This window comes from Anolis sagrei, chromosome X (assembly GCF_037176765.1).
Source record: "Anolis sagrei isolate rAnoSag1 chromosome X, rAnoSag1.mat, whole genome shotgun sequence".
Lineage (NCBI taxonomy): Eukaryota > Metazoa > Chordata > Lepidosauria > Squamata > Dactyloidae > Anolis > Anolis sagrei.
This window is the reverse complement of record NC_090034.1, coordinates 42,545,618-42,568,087: the sequence shown is the minus strand read 5'-3', so window position 1 is coordinate 42,568,087 and position 22,470 is coordinate 42,545,618. Positions and strand designations below refer to the sequence as shown.

At 39.8% G+C, this 22,470-nt stretch overlaps 1 protein-coding gene across 1 annotated transcript in view; it reads left to right on the top strand.

Annotated features, from left to right (window-relative positions):
* The window catches only part of IFT81 (intraflagellar transport 81), a 59,677-nt gene that overhangs the window by 7,771 nt on the left and 29,436 nt on the right, over positions 1-22,470 (top strand). The window contains exons 4-11 of the mRNA XM_060785487.2: positions 3,037-3,217; positions 4,690-4,779; positions 5,912-5,977; positions 6,290-6,400; positions 7,711-7,795; positions 14,293-14,456; positions 17,578-17,673; positions 19,271-19,417. Of these exons, the coding sequence (XP_060641470.2) occupies positions 3,037-3,217; positions 4,690-4,779; positions 5,912-5,977; positions 6,290-6,400; positions 7,711-7,795; positions 14,293-14,456; positions 17,578-17,673; positions 19,271-19,417 (940 nt within the window). The remainder of the gene's footprint in view (positions 1-3,036; positions 3,218-4,689; positions 4,780-5,911; positions 5,978-6,289; positions 6,401-7,710; positions 7,796-14,292; positions 14,457-17,577; positions 17,674-19,270; positions 19,418-22,470) is intronic.

Below are 22,470 nucleotides of genomic sequence, written 5' to 3'. Positions count from 1 at the left end.
ATTCCATAATGTTCAGATGTCTCCCAAGGTTATTTTAATTTTCACAACCATTAAGCAACTTTGGTAAAGCCTAAACAGTTTAAAAATCCCGTGGTTTCCCTTCCCCGGTGATGCAAAGAGGGATGAGGTGGGTGTGGCTAAGCACAGCCATTGTTGTAGTTTGTGAAGGCCAGGCCCCCAATGGCAGAGATTGCAAAAGGCCCTGCTGTTAAACTACATTTCCCACACTGCCTTGCTGCCCATTAGCCAAAATGACTGAAGGATCCCTCCCCTATAGCTGTCAGTAGCAGTCTTCATCTAAATATAAAATAAAATGATTGAATCTACAAAGATGTCTAAAGAGAAGGCAGCAAAGCAATAAGCAAGCCTAACCCTTTCTTTTTCTGTTATCCCTGCAATAAAGATGCGTGTCCAGTGTCCACCACAAAAGGGGTGCCTCCATGACTCCCCACACATTCCTTTTCGGCACAACATGTGCCTTGACTCCCCATGCCCTGCGTCCTGATGTTTGCCATTATTTGCCACTAGGTTCTTGTGGGTTTTTTCGGGCTATAGAGCCATGTTCTAGAGGCATTTCTCCTGACGTTTCGCCTGCATCTATGGCAAGCATCCTCAGAGGTTGTGAGGTCTGTTGGAAGTAGGAAAAATGGGTTTATATATCTGTGGAATGGCTGGGGTGGGGCAAGGAGCTCTTCCCTGCTGCAGTTAGGTGTGAATGTTTAGCTGATCACCTTCATTAGCATTTGAAGGCCTGCCTGAGCCTGGGAAATCTGTTGCTGGGAGGTGTTAATCTGTGCCTGGTTTTTTCCTCTCTGTTGTTTAGCTGTTATAATTTTAGAGTTTTTTAATACTGGTAGCCAGATTTTGTTCATTTTCATGGTCTCTTCCTTTCTGTTGAAATTGTCCACATGCTTGTGGATTTCAATGGCTTCTCTGTGTAGTCTGACATGGTGGTTGTTGGTGTGGTCCAGCATTTCTGTGTTCTCAAATAATATGCTGTGTCCAGGCTGGTTCATCAGGTGCTCTGCTATGGCTGACTTCTCTGGTTGAAGTAGTCTGCAGTGCCTTGATGCGTGTCTGGGCGCTGCGTTTGGTGGTCCCTATGTAGACTTGTCCACAGCTGCATGGTATACGGTAGACTCCTGCAGAGGTGAGAGGATCACTCTTGTCCTTTGCTGAACGTAGCATTTGTTGGATTTTCTTGGTGGGTTTGTAGATTGTTTGTATGTTGTGTTTCCTCATCAGCTTCCCTATGCGATCAGTGGTTCCCTTGATGTATGGCAGGAACACTTTTCCTCTAGGTGGATCTTCATCTTGACTCTCGTGGCTTGTTCTTGGTCTTGCAGCTCTTCTGATGTCTGAGGTGGAGTATCCATTGGCCTGGAGGAACCCAGTTGAGGTGGTTCAGTTCATCTTGGAGGAGGTGGGGTTCGCAGATTCTTTTTGCACGGTCTGCCAAGGCTTTAATGGAGCTTCTTTTTTGACTTGGGTGATGGTTGGAGTTTTTATGTAGATATCTATCTGTGTGTGTGGGCTTTCTGTAGACGGTGTGACCCAATTGTTGATCTGGTTTGCGGATGACTAGGACATCTAGAAAAGGCAGTCTTCCTTCATTTTCTTTTTCCATGGTGAACTGGATGTTTGGGTGGATGCTGTTAAGATGATCCAGGAACCTGTTGAGTTCTTCTTCTCCATGGCTCCAAATGGTGAAGGTGTCATCCACATATCTGAACCATATCGTGGGCTTTTTGGTTGCTGTTTCCAGGGCTTGTTCTTCAAAGTGTTCCATGTAGAAGTTAGCTATGACCGGGCTGAAGTTAGAAGTTAGCTATGACCGGGCTCCAAATTCACCGACTGCCCTGCAGCAAATATCAATTGGGAACTTATACTTATTCACTTCCCAGCAGGAAAGAAGGGGGTCAGTCTAGATGTCCCTTGATGGGGTGAATATGATTTCTGTTCTCCCCCAATCTAACACAGTTTGTGCCACACAAAGTTTCTGAAGTAGAACAACTACTTTCAAAGTAAAGACCACCCAATGAAACAGGAAATAACATTTTCAAACCAGGAACAGATTTTCTTTATTATTAAAAAATGTTCTTTATAAAAACTTTGAAAAAAATTTCCCTAACAGGGATCGAACTCACGACCTCCTGGTTCTGGGGGTGGTGCACTTTCTCAGTGAGCCACCAAGCGCTCTGTAGCAAATAGCAATTTGGAACTTATACTTCACTTCCCAGTGTCTATAAAAACTTTTTAATAAAAACGTTGAAAATTCGCCAAAAAACCATGGATAAGTCAAAAGTTATGAAATTTGGTGAGCTAACAGTGGTCCACGTGTTCTACCACTGTAGCAAGTTTCATCACGATTGGTCTAAAAATGAGGGAGGGAGAATCCCCTGAAGTTTCCCCAGTGCCAGTGTGGGTTTTTTCCTACTGCGCATGCATGTCTGCCATTAACAAAGCAATTCGGAAGTTTTGGAAGTGACTTTAGAATTGAACCAATTAGAAGCACCCCCTACATCTATCCGAAATGGATTTTGAATCATTTTTTATCAACCAAGCCAACTAAATACCCTGAAGGCACCAGAACCCATCTGAATTTAGAAGCTAACCAGGGTCAACTCTGGTTAGTATTGAAATGAGAGACTGCCAAGGTATGCCAGGTGGTGTAGGCTATATTTCAGAAGGAACTGGAAAAAAAACACCTCTGAGGGTTTCTTGCCTAAGAAAATGCTGTGGAATTCATAGGATCATCATAAGTCAATGGGCAGTTTGAAGGCACGTACACATACACCCAGAGTGCCACTTCTCTCCATTGGTACATGCACACACAACAGCCACAGATTTGCATGCCACCAAGGGAATAGATTAAAAGGTGCTTTTCGGGTTAGGAACAGTGCCAAGTAGATACTTCAGCGTTATTGTCAACCTTATGATGAGGAAATAAGTCCTCTACAGTACTTATATATCCTTCAAACATCGTTTGTTTTGGAAGGATCTGATACTTGGAATTTTATTACTGTTATTATTTAGGAGTACATTTCGCCAAGGGTTGGTTATTGGAAGTAAACCTGTCATCCATCCTGTGTTGCATTGGCTCCTCCAACGGACAAATGAGCTCAAGAAAAGGGCCTACCTTGCTCGCTTCCTCATCAGAGTGGATGTGCCAGCTGACTTCCTTCAAGATGACACTGTTGCCGACACCAATAGACAGGTAGCATTGCCCATTCAATTCACTTGCAGTAGAGGCTAAGCTGACCCTTTTCACTATGGCCCTTCTACTGGGAGGCAAAGATGTTTAATTCAGACAGTCTTTTGGTAATTTGTTTTGCTGCTGAGGAAAAGGCTTTTAACTGCAGTAGGGGGGGGGGGGTGATATTTAAGAAAACCTTTTATTGTGGTGCCTTCTGAAATATTTTAATTACTTGATGGTTTTTGGTGGGTTTTGTATAATCAGTCTTTAATAGTGTTTTAATACTACAAAGCACGGTGTTTTAATCTGTCCTTAATCATGTTGTGAGCCACCTTGAGTCCCACGCCTATGAGAAAGGGAAGATATGCATGGAATGAATTAATTAAAGCAGAGAGGTGTTTGCTCACAGTGTTCCTTGATGGAGGATGAGCCTACTCTGGACCAGAAAAAGCCATGTAAAACTTTTTGCATTTTAAAAGATGGACAATGCTAAAATATGCCATGCTATTTATATCTGTATATCCATTTGGTTTTTCATTATGACATGTTGTGTGGCCTGCTAGGTTTGTGTCTGCTTGAATGAAGATAGGCCCTAATAAGACAAATGTCTTTGGCTTAATGCAGAAGGATTTTCCCAGCTTCTCTCAGTTGCCCCTCAAGTCCTTTCAGTTATCTCTGGGGTGTCTTAAGCTGTTGCCATCAAGTATAATCTTTGTGTGTTGCTGGTACCAAGACACTGGAGCTTCATCCATGTCATTGCATTGGAAGGACTGAATGTAAAATGGCAATAGAAGTAGCATATGGGCTTGGTGTTTCTTCTGGTGCATTCTGTCGGCCAGTTAAAGCAGGAGAAAGCAACCTTGCCTCACATGGAAGCTAATGTTAACTTTTTGCTTTGCGACAATATCCAATATTATAATTAAAATAACTAAACAAAAGCTGCCTTTTGAGAAAGGAATTCAGCTTGTATGTTTGTACAGCGTGTGCCACTCCTAATTTGTATAAAGATACAACTTGGCAGTTTCCATTATGTAAAATGTGCTCCAATAATCTACTGGCTTATCCAAAATAGAAACTGTAATAATACACCACCCTTAAAACAATATGGCCATGTGAGGTTGTTTAAATGGTTGTTTAAAGAGCCTAAAAAGCAAGCAATTTTGCTGATGGTACCTGATAATTTCTATGTGCAATATTTTATTTTATAACCAGAGATCAACTATCCTGGTTCTTGTTCACTGCAAATATTTATTCAGTGTGTCTCTTTGCTCTCTGCTAATTTTCCAGAAATCACAGAACAAATATGATCTAGATATAGCTTCGTTGGTTTGCTTGCAAGACTGATTAATTCAGGAAAATGTTGCCTGTCTGCTGGTCTGCTCTCTTGTCATAGTTTTGATCTCTGTGAATGTAAATTACAGTGACAATACTTCATTTCTTAACAGTGCTGGCTTTAAGAGTTCTGTTTCTTTCTTTCTCTCGATGTCTTACAGTATGAAGAGCTGATGGAGGTATTCAAAAACCTACATAAAGAATGTGAACAGCTCAAGACCTCTGGTTTTTCTACGGCAGAAATACGGAGGGTAAAATAAATGCTTGAAATCTTAATTTTAGAAAAGCCCCCCCCCCCACATTATTTGTTAATTGATTACGTGTGTACCATGAAATTGCATTTGAGAACGTTTGTTTCTGTAACACCAAGCAGACAGATGCATTTTAAAATATGTCATGGGTTTTCTGGCATCTGGCAAAGTTGGCAGTGTGGTGGTAGCAAGTGTTGGGTGTTCCCCCCATTCCTGATATGAGGGAAGTAAGAACATCTCTACTCGGCTTCTGCCCTAATCCTTGCTCAGGTGGTTTTCTCTGCCATTGCAGTAACTCCAAGCAGTAGGAGGGCATGGGCAGCTGAGCACTGTTGGAAAGAAGATTGGAAAGGTGTATGCCAAATGTACTGTAATAAGCAGATAGGTTGGGCATGATTCAGCCATCGCAAAGCACTTTAAGTCACTGCAGTTTGAGAGACAAGATATGCTTCAATCTCCAAACTTGAAATCAGTGGTGTTGAATAATCATTACTTTTGTCTGGATTCCACTTTATTTCAGAATGAAGATATCTTTATTCATGATAACTTTGTATGTCAGAAGGAGGTTTGTGTGGTCCCTGTGTTGCTGTCTTTTCAGCACCATGGAAATACATTTTATGAGTAAACAAAAGAGTTGCTTTTATCTATTTATTTTTAGCCTTCAAAAATTTGCTTCTGTTTGCAGTGGATGTTGATACAGAGTGTGTCTAAGATTCCCTGGAAAAATGAGGAATAAGATATGAACTCAAAACAACTTTGTTATACACACAAAAACATTTTGCTAGCCATGTTGGCTAACTTATGGTAACTGTCGCCCATCTGCCCCCAGAAACAGTGTTCTCTTTTGTTCTTTCTTTTTGTAAGGATGTTGAGATTACATGTGTTAAAATGTTTGGTTTGGCTTCTTTTCCTTTTTTTTCTTTGCGAGATCAACAGATTCAATAAGGTTAAAGTGTGCTGTGTTAAATATGTTGATGGGGCATTAATTAAGTTCAATAAGAAAAACTAATCAGAATGCTGAGAACAATTGATTAATTTACATGATTGCCAGGACTGATTTTGCTCCTAGAAATTCAGAATTGTACAAAAAAAATCAAATTGTCAATTTCCTCTAAATGTTGCCACTTTCTAGGATATCACTGCTATGGAAGAAGAGAAGGATCAACTGATGAAGAGAGTGGAGCGTCTCAAGAAGCGGGTAAATGACTAATAAGGCTGTGGCATTTGGGTGTCATCCTTCCCTTGCCAGTTTGAATAAGGAATGCAAACATGGATTAAGGCTAGCATGCCGTAAGGCAGGGGAAGGAATCAAATGGCAAACTGGAGGAAATGGATCTACTCAAGGCAGTCGTCCAAAACCTTTAAAGACCTTGAGCCAAACACTTCAGTGGCAGCTCCAGGAAGTACTGCATGTGAGGAAGAAAGTGTGGTGTGAAGCTGCGAGACACCCGATCGTTATAATTGATTTCTCAGCTATGTTAACTTGTCCCACTTATCCCCTTTGCCATAGGTGGAGACAGTTCAGAATCACCAGCGAATGCTGGAAACAGCAAGACAACTTCGGGTAGAGAAGGAGAGAGAAGAATCTCTTGCCCAACAGAAACAAGAACAGAAAAATCAGGTATATATCCAGACTACGCTACTAAGATCATCAGTTTTAAAACAGTGAAAACCTAACAATGTTAAAATAATTACAATTAGCAATTTGAATAATTGAAATAAATAACACATACATAAATTAATATGTTTTTTAAAAAATCTGTTTTTTATCAAAACCCCTTTAAAAATTTGTTAGACACATTATTAGTTGAAGGAACTCTTTTTTTCAGTGATTTAAAGCTTGTTCTCAGTATGCTGGATGAAAATTGTGTGAGCAAAGTTAGGTGTACCAAAGGTTCCCAGTATCCCTCACCATTGATTGCGCTGTTTAAGGATGCTGCAAGTGGTACTTCATTAACATTTGGAAGGCTGCCTTTTCCTGCCTGGATATGATTGCATATATCTTTCACATGCTGGGGGAAAAATAGAAGAAACCACTGCCTCTTGATGCTCAGCTATTCCAGATCCAGTGACATATAACTGGGAAATAGGATGTGGCCTAGATGAATAGGTGTGCTGTTGAAGTACGTATCAGAGTTTGGAAAAAATTGAGGCAAAGTTGTACAACTCCCAGAATCCCCCAGCCAGCAGGGCCACTTGGTTGTGTTTCCTAGCAGATTCTGGAAGTTGTGGTCTAGCAGAATAATGTTCAAAAAGTTGTACATTAGCTTCAAAATTAAGCTCTTTGTGCATGGGATATCAGACATCAGTATCTTGTTTTAAGCACCATGAATCTGGGCCAACCGTATAGTTAGGTAAAATGAGGAAACTACATGAAGCAACATGTGTTGAGTGTAATATAAAAAAAGAGTAGCAAATATTTAATTAATTTTGCCAGGATTATATTTTCACTGCCCAGGAGTGGAAGAGATGCTTGAATATTCTCTGTCTTATTTATGAAAATAACTTGGCTGATTTTGAGTACTATGCATCTGGAACTTAGTTGAATTGGGTGGCTGTTGACATTTGGCATTCAACCTTAGGAATAGCCAGAGTTTGCATTCTCATCTCTTGACCTCTGCAAGAGAACTCTGTTAATTGTGTGCTTGATTAATATAATCCAAAGATTAATTTGCCAGACCTGTCTAATAATTCATGTCTTTGGTTAGTTCAACAGTTGAACAGGTTGCAGCATTTTTATTGCCAGATCTCCTGATAGAATGATTGCTTGTTACGCCCCCTTAAATACTAAAGAAAGGGCACAGTATGTGCCCTTCCAAATCTTTTAGTATGGTTTGATTCGATCTTGCCTCCCTTTTTGCATTATTGTGCCGTATGAGTATGTATTTCCAGAGATTAAGCTTATTAATAGATCTGTGCATATTTTCTAAGCTTTTTCATGCAGAGCAGAAGCTGCAAAGAATCCAACTCCAGCTCAAGGATATGCGTCATGCAGCAGTGGATTCAAAGCCAGAAAGTAAGTAGGAGTTTGAAAATGTTTCCCCCTCCTCTTCTACTGCCAAAACTCTCAGAAGGACATTTTTCAAAGCCAGAGAAAGATATAATTTATACCCCTTGAATTTAAATATTCATTTTAAAGGTCTGGCTTGATCAAAGCCTAGGTGCTGGATACTTTTTTGATGCAAAGACTCATAATATTCATGGCCAAAATTTTAATCTTTCATAATGTTATTTTTAACATTTTCTGGCTTGTTAAATTAAGTGTGGGCTACTGCATCTGTTGGATAGGGACCTTTCTTTATGGTTGTGTCACTTGCTAAGGGGAGATGTACACAGATGGCCCTTGAACAGTTAGAGAAACAACAACTGAATCCTTTTGGGCTAGTCATAGAAATGGAGGATGAGCGTATAACAAAGCAATGCCTGATGGAGCAATATAAGCGGGGAGGTTGAGCTCAATACTGGTTAGCTCTGCTCCACCAGTATGTTGATGGGTCAACAACAACAACCTTAATACAGTTGAACAAAAAGGCGATTAGAGACAAAATCTTTGAGATGGATACAATTGACAACTTGCGGACTAGTAAACAGCAGGGTTTCACCACTTGGTATCCTCTATTTAAGAATGACCAATATTGTCAACAATATCTTCTGTAGTCCTTAGAAAAACATTTACAGTCTTGTGCTTTCAAACAATGTCATCATGCTGGCAAGAGGGAAGATATAGAGGGATCCCTCATGCCCAACGACTTTGTATTTGTCGGTCCGCGGAAAGAGAGGATATAATACACTATCTGTTACATTGCTCTTTGTGTAATGACGGTTGAAACAATCTTCTGGGAGCCCTTTTGAAAGAAAGGGCAGCATGGCAACAGTCAGTAGTTATCTGTGACCTGTTAGCAGATCATTCCAAAAATATAACATTAAAGGTTGCCACATTTGTAGTTGCAGCCCAAAAAATCTGAGCTAAATTAGTAAAGTCCACAGCGGAGGCTAGAAATAAAAATGGAAATAGTTTGGGATGATACAAATCAGACATTTGTTATTGTTATCATGTCACTGCTATTATAATTTAAAGCGCCAGTATATGGAATAAGTTTTAATATCTTTATTGGAAAGTGCTTGTTGGACTTATTGTTTTGTACTTTTGATCTTCCTTCTTCATGTCCTTTTATGTTGCGACCTGTCTTTTAGATTGTGAGCAGGGATTTCTTGTTTCATGTACACATTGATCCCATGTGTAAGTCACTCTGGGATGTTTTTTTGTCTGGAGAATAGGGAAAAAGTGCTTAGAATAAATATATAGGACTTGAAGTACAGGCACCCTGACATGGGCCTGTTGGAGATGGGGAAGGATTCCCAGAGTGTATTAAATAGCATGTTTATTTTTAAAGCAGGTTGGTCCTATAACTGGAACTGCTAAGCTGTCTTGGACACAGGTATCTGATAATCAGTCTGCCTGAAAAAATATATATAGCAATCAGACTGTCTGCTTACCCTAATTCATGTTTGTTTGTTTTTCAACTGATGCCCCTGGTGGCGCAGTGGGTTCAACCCCTGTGCCGGCAGGACTGAAGACTGACAGGTCGCAGGTTCGAATCCGGGGAGAGCGCGGATGAGCTCCCTCTATCAGCTCCAGCTCCTCATGCGGGGACATGAGAGAAGCCTCCCACAATGGTGATAAAACATCAAAACATCCAGGCGACCCTTGGGCAACGTCCTTGCAGACGGCCAATTCTCTCACATCAGAAGCGACTTGCAGTTTCTCAAGTCACTCCTGACACAACAAAAAAAACAAAAAACCTGGTGCTACTTATCAATTGATTCTATTCACTTTTACCCATCATTATGGGATTCTAATTTTTAATATGCAATATATGAGGCAAAGAGGGACTGAGTTTTGCTATTGGTTGACTACTCATGTTGGAAGGCTACGTAAATGTTACTGTCACTTTCATAATATTTTGATTATGCTGTAGAAAACAAGAAAGAGGTTTCTAGGAAGGAGCAGCATTGACTCTAGAACTTGGGCATTCTACTTGAATGTTTTAATATGTAATTAAAAATAAGAAGATCTTAAGGTCTGATAGGGAATGTTGGACTTCAAGTTTCCAAAAACTGTTTGGCACACTGCATTGTATTATTTTTAAAGTTAAGTAAACCATCCCTATTTCTATTTGAGTCTTGCTCATTAGAGCTGTTGATCAAATAATGTAGCATCCCAAGTAAGCTAAATAACAGTGGACTAGAATCCATCTAAAGTTAAGCACTTTGACATCTCATTTATTTCAATAAGGGGTGATGCAAGTAGGTGAATAAGTCTATACTAAATAACTACCGGCCTATTTCTGTTCTCCCCTTTCTGGAGCAGGTGGTGGCCACTCAACTCCAGGGATTGTTGGATGAAACTGATTATCTGGATCCATCAGAATCTGCTTTTAGGCCTTGTCACAGAACAGAGACAGCTTTTGTTGCCTTGGTTGATGACCTTCACAGAGAACTAGACAGGGGAGTGTGTCTCTGTTGGTTCTCCTGGACATCTCAGTGGCTTTCGATACCATCAACAATGGCATCCTTCTGGGCTGGCTCTCTAGAATGGGTCTTGGGGGCACTGCATTGCAGTGGCCCTGCTCCTTCCTGAGGGATTGCACCCATATGGTGATGCTGGGGGACACCTGCTTGGATCCCCAGCCTTTGAACTGTAGGGTCCCTCAAGGTTCCATTCTTTCCTCCATGCTTTTCAATATGTACATGAAATCACTAGGTGAGGTCATCTGGAGTTTTGGAGTTGGGTGCCATCTTTGTGCAGACAACATACAACTCTACTACTCTTTTCCACCTCATTCCAAGGAAACTCCTCGGATTCTGGATCAGTGTCTGACTGCTGTGATGGACTGAATGAGGGCCAACAAACTGAGAATTCATCCACACAAGACAGAGGTCCTCCTGGTCAGTCATGAGGCCAATTGGGGTATAGTTTGGCAACCTGTGCTCGACAGGGTTATACTCCCCCTGAGGACACAGGTCCCCAATCTGGGGGTCCTCCTGGACTCATCATTGATGCTTGAAGCGCAGGTGTCAGCAGTGGACAGGAGGGCCTTTGCACAGTTAAAGCTTGTGTGCCAGCTGCGACCATACCTCAAAAAGCCTGACTTGGCTACTGTGGTCCATGCCCTAGTTACATCTAGAATGAACTACAGTAATGCACTCTACATGGTGCTGCCTTTGAAGACAGTTCAGAAACTGAAGTTAGTGCAAAGGTCGACTACCAGATTACTAACTGGGGCTAGCTATAGGAAACATACAGTGACCCTACTAAAGCAGATCCACTGGCTTCTGACAAGTATCTGGGCTCAATTCAAGGTGCAGGTTATCACCTATAAAGCCCTTTATGCTTCAGGTTCAACCTATCTTCGAGACCACATCTCTTTCTATGAACCAGTGCGGGCTTTCGTTCCCACCACCATCTCAAGTGCAGTTGGTGGGAATGAGAGGGCCTTCCCTGTGGTGGCTCCCCGGCTCTGGAATACCTTCCCAAAAGAGATTAGTTTAGCCCATGCCCTTGAATCTTTCAAATCCAGCCTAAAAACATGGATTTTTAAGCAGGGTTTTGACCTCGAGTAGGTTAAAATGGGCCCATATGAGGTTGACACTCTGGTACTTTAGTTGTGAATTGATGGCAGCTAGTTTTATCTACAGTTGGTCTGCGTTTTAAAATTGTTCTATTTTATTTTATATTATATGTATTGATAGTGGTTGTTTTATAATTTCCATGTGATATTGTTTTATACTCATGTACCATTTATATGCTGCCTCTAGGAGTGCCTTTGTAAACTGTCCGAGTCCCCTTGGGGAGATGGTGGCGGGATATAAATGAAGTTTATTATTATTATTTGTGATGCTTAGGAGAGTTTCAGTTTGTCGTATTAGTGCTGATCATTTTTTCTTACAAATAATATTAACACTGCGGAATGAATTTCTAATTTCCGCCATTTTGTTGTTTTGATAAGTCCTGGAATGAAAATTGCTTCTTTTGGAAAGTGGCCACCAAGAGTAGTGAAAACTCATAACTGATGCTCCACTCAAAAGATAGGCTTCGTTTTGATGCTGAGTCTTTTCTGCTGGCAAAAACACAAATAGCTGTTGCCTAGCCTTGTCAACAGAATGACTTAAATGTTTGGTCCTTCTCCACAGTACACAATTCTCTTTGTTGGCAACTATATCAGGATTGGGAGAGTTAGATTGAGAAATATTGACAGTGATAAGGAAGGAAAAAAGGATGACTGTATGTTTGCTTTTTCCTTACCAGCTGGTGGATGACAACCTGCCAGTACACAGATATTTTTCTGAGACTGTAAACAGGTATCCTGGCTTGTGCATTTGAAGTTAGTATAATCAGTGGGTGCCTGTTTCTTTGCCTCAGAAAAGGAGAGTTTCTGTTTGTGTGCAGTACAAAATCTGTGTAAAAAAGGTAGCGTATTGTCTAATTTTTCGTGCTCTGTCCTATTCAGCATCTTGGACACCTGTAGCATCTCCTGATTTGTCAGAATCATACAAACTATTTTGTAACATCTCAGATGCTAGATGGTTTACTGGAGCACAAGCTTTCATCAAGAAGAATATCTTCCAAATGGGACAATTGACTTTTGCCTGCAGGAGCTCAAGGCAATCCTTATCATTTTGAAGTAACAGGTCCTAAGGGCAGAATTGATGCTTCCTCCACAAATATATGTCCTCAGATGTACGTTTGCCCAAGTAATATGCAGGGTAGAGGTGTTTGTAGATGAGAACTGGCTCCTGGGATGTTTAACCATTCCTTACCCTGAGCATTCTCACACCTGATGTTCCCTAGGCTCATTTCTAATTTCAGATCAAGTATGGTAGAATCAGAATAAGTTTATAAAGCTGGGAAATAGGGAGAAGTATTGTTTGGTGTGGGTTAGTGGGGAGGAGAACCTATTTCCTTTTGCATGTTCATTCTCTTCTGCTCCATTAGCATTACAAGGCAAAACTTTTGCAAGTTCTGCCATGAAAATAATGTGATTTCACTGCATTTCACTCTTTCTAGATTGCACCTTTGAATCAGATTGTTCCAATAATCTCAGGAAAAGGCATTTGGGCACAAGCTAAAGACATTGTAGAGGGCTCTAGCTCTCAGAAGAAAAGTGTCATTGACTTAAGCCACACTGCAGGGAAATTTGTTTGGATGCAGTCATTTATCATCATAGGTTCTGGGAAAAGTAGTAAAATTTCTAGCATGGGCAAGTTCATTATTATAGTCTAGCAAAAAAAAGGGTGCCTGGTTCCCACAAGCCTGAGCAAGCAAACCACTCTTCCTTAATCTTTCTTGCAACAATAAAAATAACTGAATGGAAAGCGTGATGAATAGCTATTAATAGCTTTTCACATATAAGTATGCTGTTGGTAAAATGGAACTTGAATAAGATTAAGGTCTGGAACCAAACAAACTGTACGATGTACTATATATACAAAGGGATATATTTCTCTCTCTCTTTCTCTCTCTCTCTTTTTCTCTCTCTCTCAAGTGGGGTAATGGAAAGGCCTGAAGTGCCCTTTATTTCTTCGTCTCTAGCCTCAAAAATTGTGAAAGGCAGGATACTCTGAATAAGTACTTGAAACTGCAAGAAAAAAGATAACTCAAAAAAGCTGAATAACTTATTTCCCCGTGTGAATAACTTCAGAGTTTGGGAACATATTACGGTTCCTGTGCAACTTCCAAAATTGGGCAACTGTCCTTATTTCTTTGTGCTCATTTAATGAATCAGTTTTTGTGCTTTAACTTTTTTTCTGGTGGTTACATCAGGTCTCAAAATTTGTTTCCTCAAAAAAATAAAACTTTCTTACACAATGTGTGCCACACTTGAATCACTAACCTTAACAAGTCACAATACAACTGAGTAGGAAACAAACCAGTTTGCTTTGAGAAATAGGAGAATTTATATGCAAATTCATTCTAAGACAGAAAGTCTTTCTAGGGAGCTTTCCATCCTCCTCCAGGCAGTGATAAAAATTATGTTTATGGGCCTTGTGTTTTTCACCCACGGTTGGACATAACTGCTACAAATACTGGCCACAATCCAATGATTCTGGAGTATATTTGTGAGATCTGTTGGACACACAACATTTACTGTATGTATAAGCTACCACACCTTGCGTCTAAACTCCCCATAGTGTTTATGAACCTTTTGCCTTCTAAAACTGTGGTGATAGTCTTTGCAACATCACAATCTCACAAGAACATACATCCTCTTTTAGAAAAGAAGGCTATTATAGCTCACCTTGTTGTATACTGCTAGATTGTGTGTTTATCCCCACAGTGTAAATTGCAACTCAGGAGACTCGCTTCCTATTAGCTGGCATGGAAATTAATGTAATTGACTGCTAAGTAGTTGGCTTAAATTAGTGTTATTACAGTATGAAACCAAATTACCCTCCTCATTGCTTTATTTAGTTATATGTTGCTAGTGATGGTGGATTGTTTTGTTTTCCTAGGCTTAATGAAGAGACTAGAAGAAGAGACAAAATTCAATACATACTTAGTTTCTGAAAAAATTCCAAGAGAACTGGAAGCAAAGAAGCAGTCACTATACCTCTTGCAAAAAGTGGTTGCCGAGCCAGCGATGGGCCAGTCTGATCTCGGTGAACTTGAAACCAAGGTATGCTGCTGATGGGGAGTTTCCATTCTCATGTTTATTCATTGAAAAAATATGTCACTAGCAACAGATCGAGAACAAATAATGTATCTCACATTAGATAACCACTGATTCTGTTTCAAACCTCATTCTTTCTGGACATTCAGTTGTGTCAAGTACTTTACAAATAGGACTATTTATACAGGGCCTTGTTTGTACTTGCTATGCTATGGGCAAAAATGGTGGTTTGCATCCCGTTGATAATAGAAAATGTTGCTTTTGTTTGCACTGCAATGAATTATTGGGAGCTATCATGACATGTCTGCAGCAGCTGGGAAAAGAGTAATATGCATATATTAGCTCACATTACTGTTTTCTGGGGGGCAAGCATCTTAGTTCGCTGCAGCAAAACCAACAAATTGTCTGGTGGAACTGTGAAAATGAAAACATTCTATATGCCATAAGCTTTTGAGGCCTGCAGTCCACTTCATCAGCTGTATAGCTTTTTGTCTCACTTAGGACATTGTTATGCATATGCTTGGATGGGATGGTAAATCGAGGAATGTTTTCGGCAGAGTGAGAGTGTAATGAAATGCAGAATGTACAAACATATATAGAAAAGAAGAAAAATAAGATGAAAAAATGATAGAACACAAGTAAACCACAACACATCCTTTCATGTCTGTCGTTTTTAGTGCATTTGAAAACTCTACAAATATTTTTGAAAGGAATGAAAAAGGTACAAAGGGTGATTATTACTGTAACATTGGTTGCCAACACAGGCATACTTGAACTGGTGAGCTGATTAACACTTGTATTGGGATAAAATGCCTGTCTCTCTATTCAAGCTTCAGGAGATAGAGCTGAGCTTTTCTGTTCTCTGTTATGCTCTTTCCAACTGGAATCTCTTTTCTAATTTATTGGTATTTATAACAAAGTGTGGCATTATGATTCCATATTCCACATGAGTGTATTCTGTTTTTGGAGCAAGCTGGTTGTAATTAAACTTTACTTTAAAATATATGTTGACAGGTTTGATATGCATTCAGCTAGCCTGTAGTCATATTTTTGAATCCCTGACTTTTAAAATAGGCTTCCTGTCACTGTTTTAACTGACTTTAAAATCATAAGAAAATTAATTTTAACTTCATCTTTTCTGAAAACCTCCAAGGTACTCAGTAAATATCTCTGCAAAGACATTACTCAAAGCTTATTAAAGAACTAATATTACTCATTTGGATTGTGCATTTGAAAAAAAAAGTGCATTTCTTCACAATCCTGTATTGGTTTAGAGTTCTTGTGGGACTCGTAGTCAAGAGTAGAATTAGATCTCAGACTCTCAGGTAATTTTGCAATAATGACTGTTCCATTTGCGTGAAATCATGCACAAATGTTAGATTTTCCCAACATAGTAGTGCTGTGCCTCATTGAACAGTAAAAGTTAAGATAACTCACCACCTTTATTGCATTTGAAATCTTGAAAACTAGAACCTGAGTCACCAACGGCTTTGATTGCACTGCCATCTTTTCATTGTCATGGGAATGGATAATGCAGACTATAAGATTTGCACATCACTGGTCTTGTGTAGGCTCCAGATCTGCTTTGACATTTATCAGACATATGGGGAAGTAGCTAAGAAACATCTTGTATTTCCACAATGAAATTAGCTTAGGGGGTTATATGTTTTTATATCCTTTTCTGTTGGAATTGCTGGGTTTGTTTGTCACATATAGCTGTGAAACACCATTGTGGTAGAAGAGCACAGCTGCTGTCTGTCTGTTTTGGGATAAAGTTGGGACATATATGCAATAAATAAACTCACCCTCCTTCTCTTTTGCCCAGCCAAAGCTTGGGAAACATCAGAATGGCGCAGTCTAGTATTAGGATTGTGCTGTTATTGTAGTTCTATTGTTACCATTCTTGTTGGCCTCCTTGGATCCCCCATGTACAAATTAGGGACATAAATTGACATTATAAAAACATGAAATGAAAAGAGACCAGTTAGATTAACCTGGGGGTACATTCAGTCCAACACCCTCTTTCCCCCAATGGCCAACCAGGTGCTTTGGGAAGTCCTGAATCAGGACATAAGTCCCTGGCACAGGGAGAGCATCATGTGACTCAAAAGTCACTGATCTCCTGTCAGACTTTGATTTAATACATACTGTTGTTGTGCAGTGGCACTTGAGCGACTCATTTGCAACAGAATGGCCTCTGCATCATCAGAATCTCCTGAAATAGATGCTGAGGGTTATCCCAGGATAACTCTGAACTTCCTGGTGGCTATCCTAGGGTCCCCATTTTGTATATATGAGCAAGAGCTGCAAATGAACTTTTGACATTTTGTCCTCGTTCACATAACATGGAAAAGGTACTTATCTATTGCATACTGATGGGAGATTTTTAAAAGTAGAAAATTAACTCTATTTTCCTTCCAAACATGAAATATTTGGATGCATTTGTTTGAGAAGGGGAAATAAGAAAGTTGTAAAGATCTTAGTACCTATCTTTCTTGTCCAAAGCTATGGGCTGTTGGAATAAGAAAATTCATTTCCAAGGCATTCTTCCAATGTTCAAACTGGCCATTGAGAGATTCTAGTACTCAAATGTATATTTTTCATGTTCTAGTTCAGCGGGTATGCAATGGTAGGAAGGTCAGTCCCAGATGTTTTAGTTGCAGATTGTTAGCCTTCCTTTTCATCTGTATCTTCTTACCAGATTATGCCTGAGTAAGTAGGTATTAGTTAGATGTGTCTAGGTTAGTGACTAAGGAAAGCTTCAGAAAAAGAAAAATCTTTGCAGAACAACATCCTATTTGTACTTTGGCTTTATTTTGGTCATTGATGTTGTACTTAAACTCTGAGTGAAAAGACTGAAAAATTGTATCGAAATAAACAAAAGGTAGCTGATACTGACTTATTTTACATTTTACTTTGGGGAGAGTTGTTCAAAATTTTTGAACAACTGGGCTTTTCTTTGGTGATGTACCATTGTTTCATTCAAATCCCTCATTACATTTTGAACCCATTTGTGGAAGTTGCTTTGGAACTAAAACAGAACACTTTTTTCTACAGTGCAGTAGAATTATTTCCTTTCATGTTAGCTGTGAAAACCCTTCTCAAACATTTTAATTTCTTATTCCAGATAAATGAGATCAATGTACAAATCAACCAGTTAATTGAAAAAAGGATGATGAAATATGAACCAATTGATAGTAAATTTTCAATGTACCGTCAACAGGTAAGTATAAATTCCTAGCAAAGCAACATGTGAGGAAATGTAATGGAGTGCAGTAATATCCTTGTGAGCATTTGAATTCTGCTTGGATCTTGATAAATTTGCACAGATTTGATGATGAATACATTTATATAATATACTTTTACAAGGGTTCGAAAATCAGTAATCAGAGTGTTTAGTTAGATAGATTATGCTTTTGGGTGGTAAATGCAACCTGAAGCCTCTTGTTTTTGTGAGCGATATGTGACAAGGTTAAGAATGCTACATAATGTGCTGGTACAAGAGACCAGCTGGCTGTTAATATAAAGTGCTGACGTCCCTTGGGTGAGTGATTCCAGGAATTCAGAGCTCTTCTCTTCGTTCAAAAACATATGGCAGTCTCTGCACAGCTCCACAGGATGCTTTTGTCAGCTTTACAAGAGCACCCCATGTGTTTTTAACACAATTTGTCACTGCCGGCCCAGTCTGGAGAAGCACAAGGTTGGATAACACGCAGGCTGAATCATCTTTGAGAGAATGCAGGAAGCTTTTTTTAGTCTAGAGCGTGGAGACTATTCCCAAAGCTACTTACACGATTGTATGACCCATGTTTTAAGAAGTAAGAACAGTGGGGTTGTATTTAATTCTAGGAAACTTGTAACTTAATATGAAACTGTGTGTCTGACATGGAGTGTTCTATTCTTGATACAGAGCTATGCTTCTAATAATGTTTGTTCTTGTATTAGATAACACGCAACACTGAATAGACTATGTGAGAGATAATACGAAAAGCACCGTCTGGTGTGTTTGTGCGTGTTTTAATTTTATCCTGAAGAGACGGATGAAATAAAATTATCTCTGAACTGCTATCTTTCCTTGTATCACCTGCCGCCACTGAAATCAGATTCTGTATTTCCACTGTCTGCACCATGACTTCATATAGGCTTATTGTGTGATAGATGAAGAGCATGGTTCAGTAACAGAGAGCATGGTTTGCAGGCACAAGGTCTAAGGCTCAAGTCCTGGCATCTCCCAACTGAATTACTGTCAGCTGCCTTGAGCAATGGCAGAAAGGCAGGATTAAATATTTTAAACAGACTTGGGTAATGGTTATACAAGACTTGGAAAATTGTTGGCCATCAAAAAGCTAATGTATTGTATCTTGCTGAACTGAAGACATCAATGTCTGGGGAAATATGGAGACTATAAGCCAACATGTCTTGGGGGCTGCAATATTGTTCTTGCAGTCTTCAACTCCCAGCCATGTTCTGACTTGAGATGGGTTGTGCCTCCAGTGAAGAACATGGATATTATAGTTCCTCCAGTACAAACGTAGGATCTTGGTCTCAAAATTTCTAAAAAAAAAACCTGTCCAATCTGAAAGGTTTAGAGGAATATGCATCTTTTTCCTGATAATTTGTACTTTTGATTGCTATACTTCAATGATCTGTCATTCTTTTTCAAGTTTTCTTGTTCCATACCATGTATTTATTTGTTGCCACTGTCCAGTGCCTCTGAGGCTTCCGTTCTTTCCATTACTTTTCCCTTTTTAAATTCTTGAAATGTAAGGATGCTTTCATGAACAGTGACCTGATTAACCCTCTTATTATGCCCTCAACAGGCTTCCATCATTTCCCGGAAGAAAACTGCTAAGGCAGAAGAACTTCAGGCTGCCAAGGAAGATCTGTCCAACCTAGAGAAGCAAATGTTGCAAAAGTCAAGCCAAGCCCGTGACCTGAATGGTACAGAAGTCTTAAAGGGTGATGAGGTAAGTACGAAGCCAGGGTTGGACAAAGTTTTTTAAAAAGTGAATGGGCCTCAGATTGCCTTATACTTACACACCCTCCCTGAGCTGTGATTGGGAATCAGGACAGTTCTTACCATAGGTATTTGGGCGCTGTTTTGATGTTAAATTATTGTTTTATATGCTATTGGTTTTATCTTTTATTGTATTATGTTTTTATTTTATGCGTTGTTTTAGGCACATTGTACTGTATGTAAGCCGCCCCGAGTCCCTTCAAGGAGATGGAGGCAGGGTACAAAAATAAAATTGTTGTTGTTGTTATTTGAAATACAACAAGATTAATACACAGCAAACAAGTGTCTAGGACTATGTGATGTATCGGCAAATAATGCGTGCAGATCCCAGTAAAGTAGCCTTTTGCAGCTGACAGATGGTAATTTTGTCAGCGCTGATTGTGTTTAAATGCAGGCCAAGATCTTTAGGCACTGCACCCAGTGTGCCAATCACCACTGGGACCACCTTTACTGGCTTGTGCTAGAGTTTTCAGTTCGATCTTTAAATCCTCATATCGTGTCAGCTTTTCCTGTTGTTTCTCTTCAATCCTGCTGTCGCCTGGGATCGCAACATTGACGATCCATACTTGGTTTTTTAACACGATCGTGAGGTCAGGATTATTGTGCTCCAAAACTCTTGTCAGCCTGAATTCAGAAGTCCTGGAGTAGCTTGACATGTTCATTTTCTATAACTTTATCAGGCTTGTGATCCCACAAGCTTTTTCAGGCTGTGACAAAGATCAGGCTTGTGATCTTTGTCACAGGCAGATGGTATTTGTGGCACATGTTCCAATGAATCATCTGAGCAACGGTGTTGTGCCTCTGCATGTAGTCTGTCTGTGCGATCTTCTTGCAGCAACTGAGGATGTGATCTATTGTTTCATCTGCTTCCTTGCAGAGTCTACACTTGGGATCTGTCATCGACTTTTGAATTTTGGCTTTGATGGCCATTATTACTATTATTATTGTTATTAGGATATGGGCAGCCAGTACAGGTGAATAGACTATCCTGGGAAAACCTTTTCTTTTTAACAGTGGTTTTGATGTTGCTTGGGAGGCTGATGATCAAGAATCACAAGGCCAAAGCCCACTTCTGCTTTCAGGTTTGCATAATTTTGCATATTGACTATATATTTTACCATGGACCCAGATAACACCCCAAAACAATTATTTAGCACATAACCAAATTGACTATGTCACTTTTCCATTGCAAAATTACTCAAATTGGTTCTTTTAAAAAACCAGAGTTTTTTGGCCACCTCTCAGAGCAGAATCTTCAGCCTGTATTTTACATTCAATCCTTGGGAGAAAATGCAAGATGCAACTCACTGGTAGTGAATCAAGACAACCATATTCTCTATGAGCAGAAGAGAAGTTGTCCATCAATGAATTAACTCCTTCTTTTGCCCAGGCTTGTCAGAGGACCCTGTGATTGAAACCTTTTAAAAATTATATCCCTGCCATGTGTTTCTGTGGCCCAATCTGTGTATATGTGCTTTGTGTGTGTGTGTCTGTGTATATATATATGTGTGTGTGTGTGTATGTGTGTGTGTGTGTGTGTGTGTGTGTATATATATATATATTTGTATATGTGTATATATGTGGTTTTGCGCCTGTGCTGTACTGTATTTTTATTTTTGGCTTTTTAAGTCCCTTCTGATGTGTTTTTCAGTGTTTTTATGAGTGATGGTCACTCATTGGCCTGATAGGTATATTGTGTCCAAATTTGGTGTCGATTTCTCCGGTAGTTTTTGAGTTATGTTCATCCCACAAATGAACATTACATTTTTATTTATATAGATTGTATTTCCTCTTGTACTAAAAATCCTCTTTATGTCTCTTCAGAGCCTTTTAAATCCTCAATTTCTTGATGCCTTCTATCTCAGCTCCTCTAGGTTCAGGTCGAGGAAGACTTGAAGTAAGACCTATACATCAGATCAAGGCCATAAATTACCCAGCAGGGATGACTGTATCACAAAGAATGTTAGTGTTCTCTTATCGTCCTCTTGTTTTCCTGTGGCAACTGTAAGGAGGTGCTCCCAAAGGCAATTCCTGATTCTTCTGCTTTAGCTGACTCTCCAGAACTGCCAGGCACATCCTAAGCTGTGGACTGAAGAGTTTGAGCTTCAGTTCTTTTTTCCCCTCAAAGTGACCAAGATCATTCAGGCAGTCAGCCAGATTGAAGAAGAGGTTGGCAACTCTGTGCTGTTAACCCATTTGAGGATGTCCCTTCTCTGCAGGCAAACATGGATTTTTACTAGAAATGCCAATGTACCATCCCCCCCCCCCCCCAATTTCTGTTTATGCAGCTGCACATAGATCTGAGACCTATGAACTCAGATGGAAGTAGCTACAATCTTTTATAAAACTTAATGGCACAGAGAATTGCCTGCTAGAGATGGTGGGGGAAGAAGAGACGATGGGATAAATGGGTAACGAAAAAGTTGATATTGAGAGATCAACAGCTAAAGGAAGAAGACGTAGCAGAAGTCTGGGGCTCTTCCTGAATGTGAGGAACTTCAGATTAGAGTTCTGTCCCTCCCGGCTGTATTCTCATCTCTGTTTGAAGTCAAGGGCACAGTTTCCCATACTAAATATGGCTTTAGCAGTCACTCTTTTCAACATAAGACAACTAGATGACAAACTCTTGAGATTAGACTAAAGGAAAATTACATTCTGAGACAAAGCTCTCATAAAAGCATTCGTCCTTAATGCTCTTAGCCTTATTTCCTATTAATATGTCAACCCTTTGTTTTTCCTCTACTTCGTAGTATACTAGTTTCACATTCATACTGGGCTTTTTATTTTGGTGGGATTTGAAAGCAGAACACTGTAGCTCATAGCATTCCAGCTGTGGAGAAAGCAGTGACAAATTTCCTAGCAGCCAAGTGTTGCAAGAGCGCAAGCAACCTGCTAACACTTTGTCTTATCTCTTGGGTGTTCACTGTATTGTAAAGTACATAAAAACGTTCCACGTTGTCAGTGCACCTGATGACAGGAACAATTTGTTGAGTAGCTGAGCTA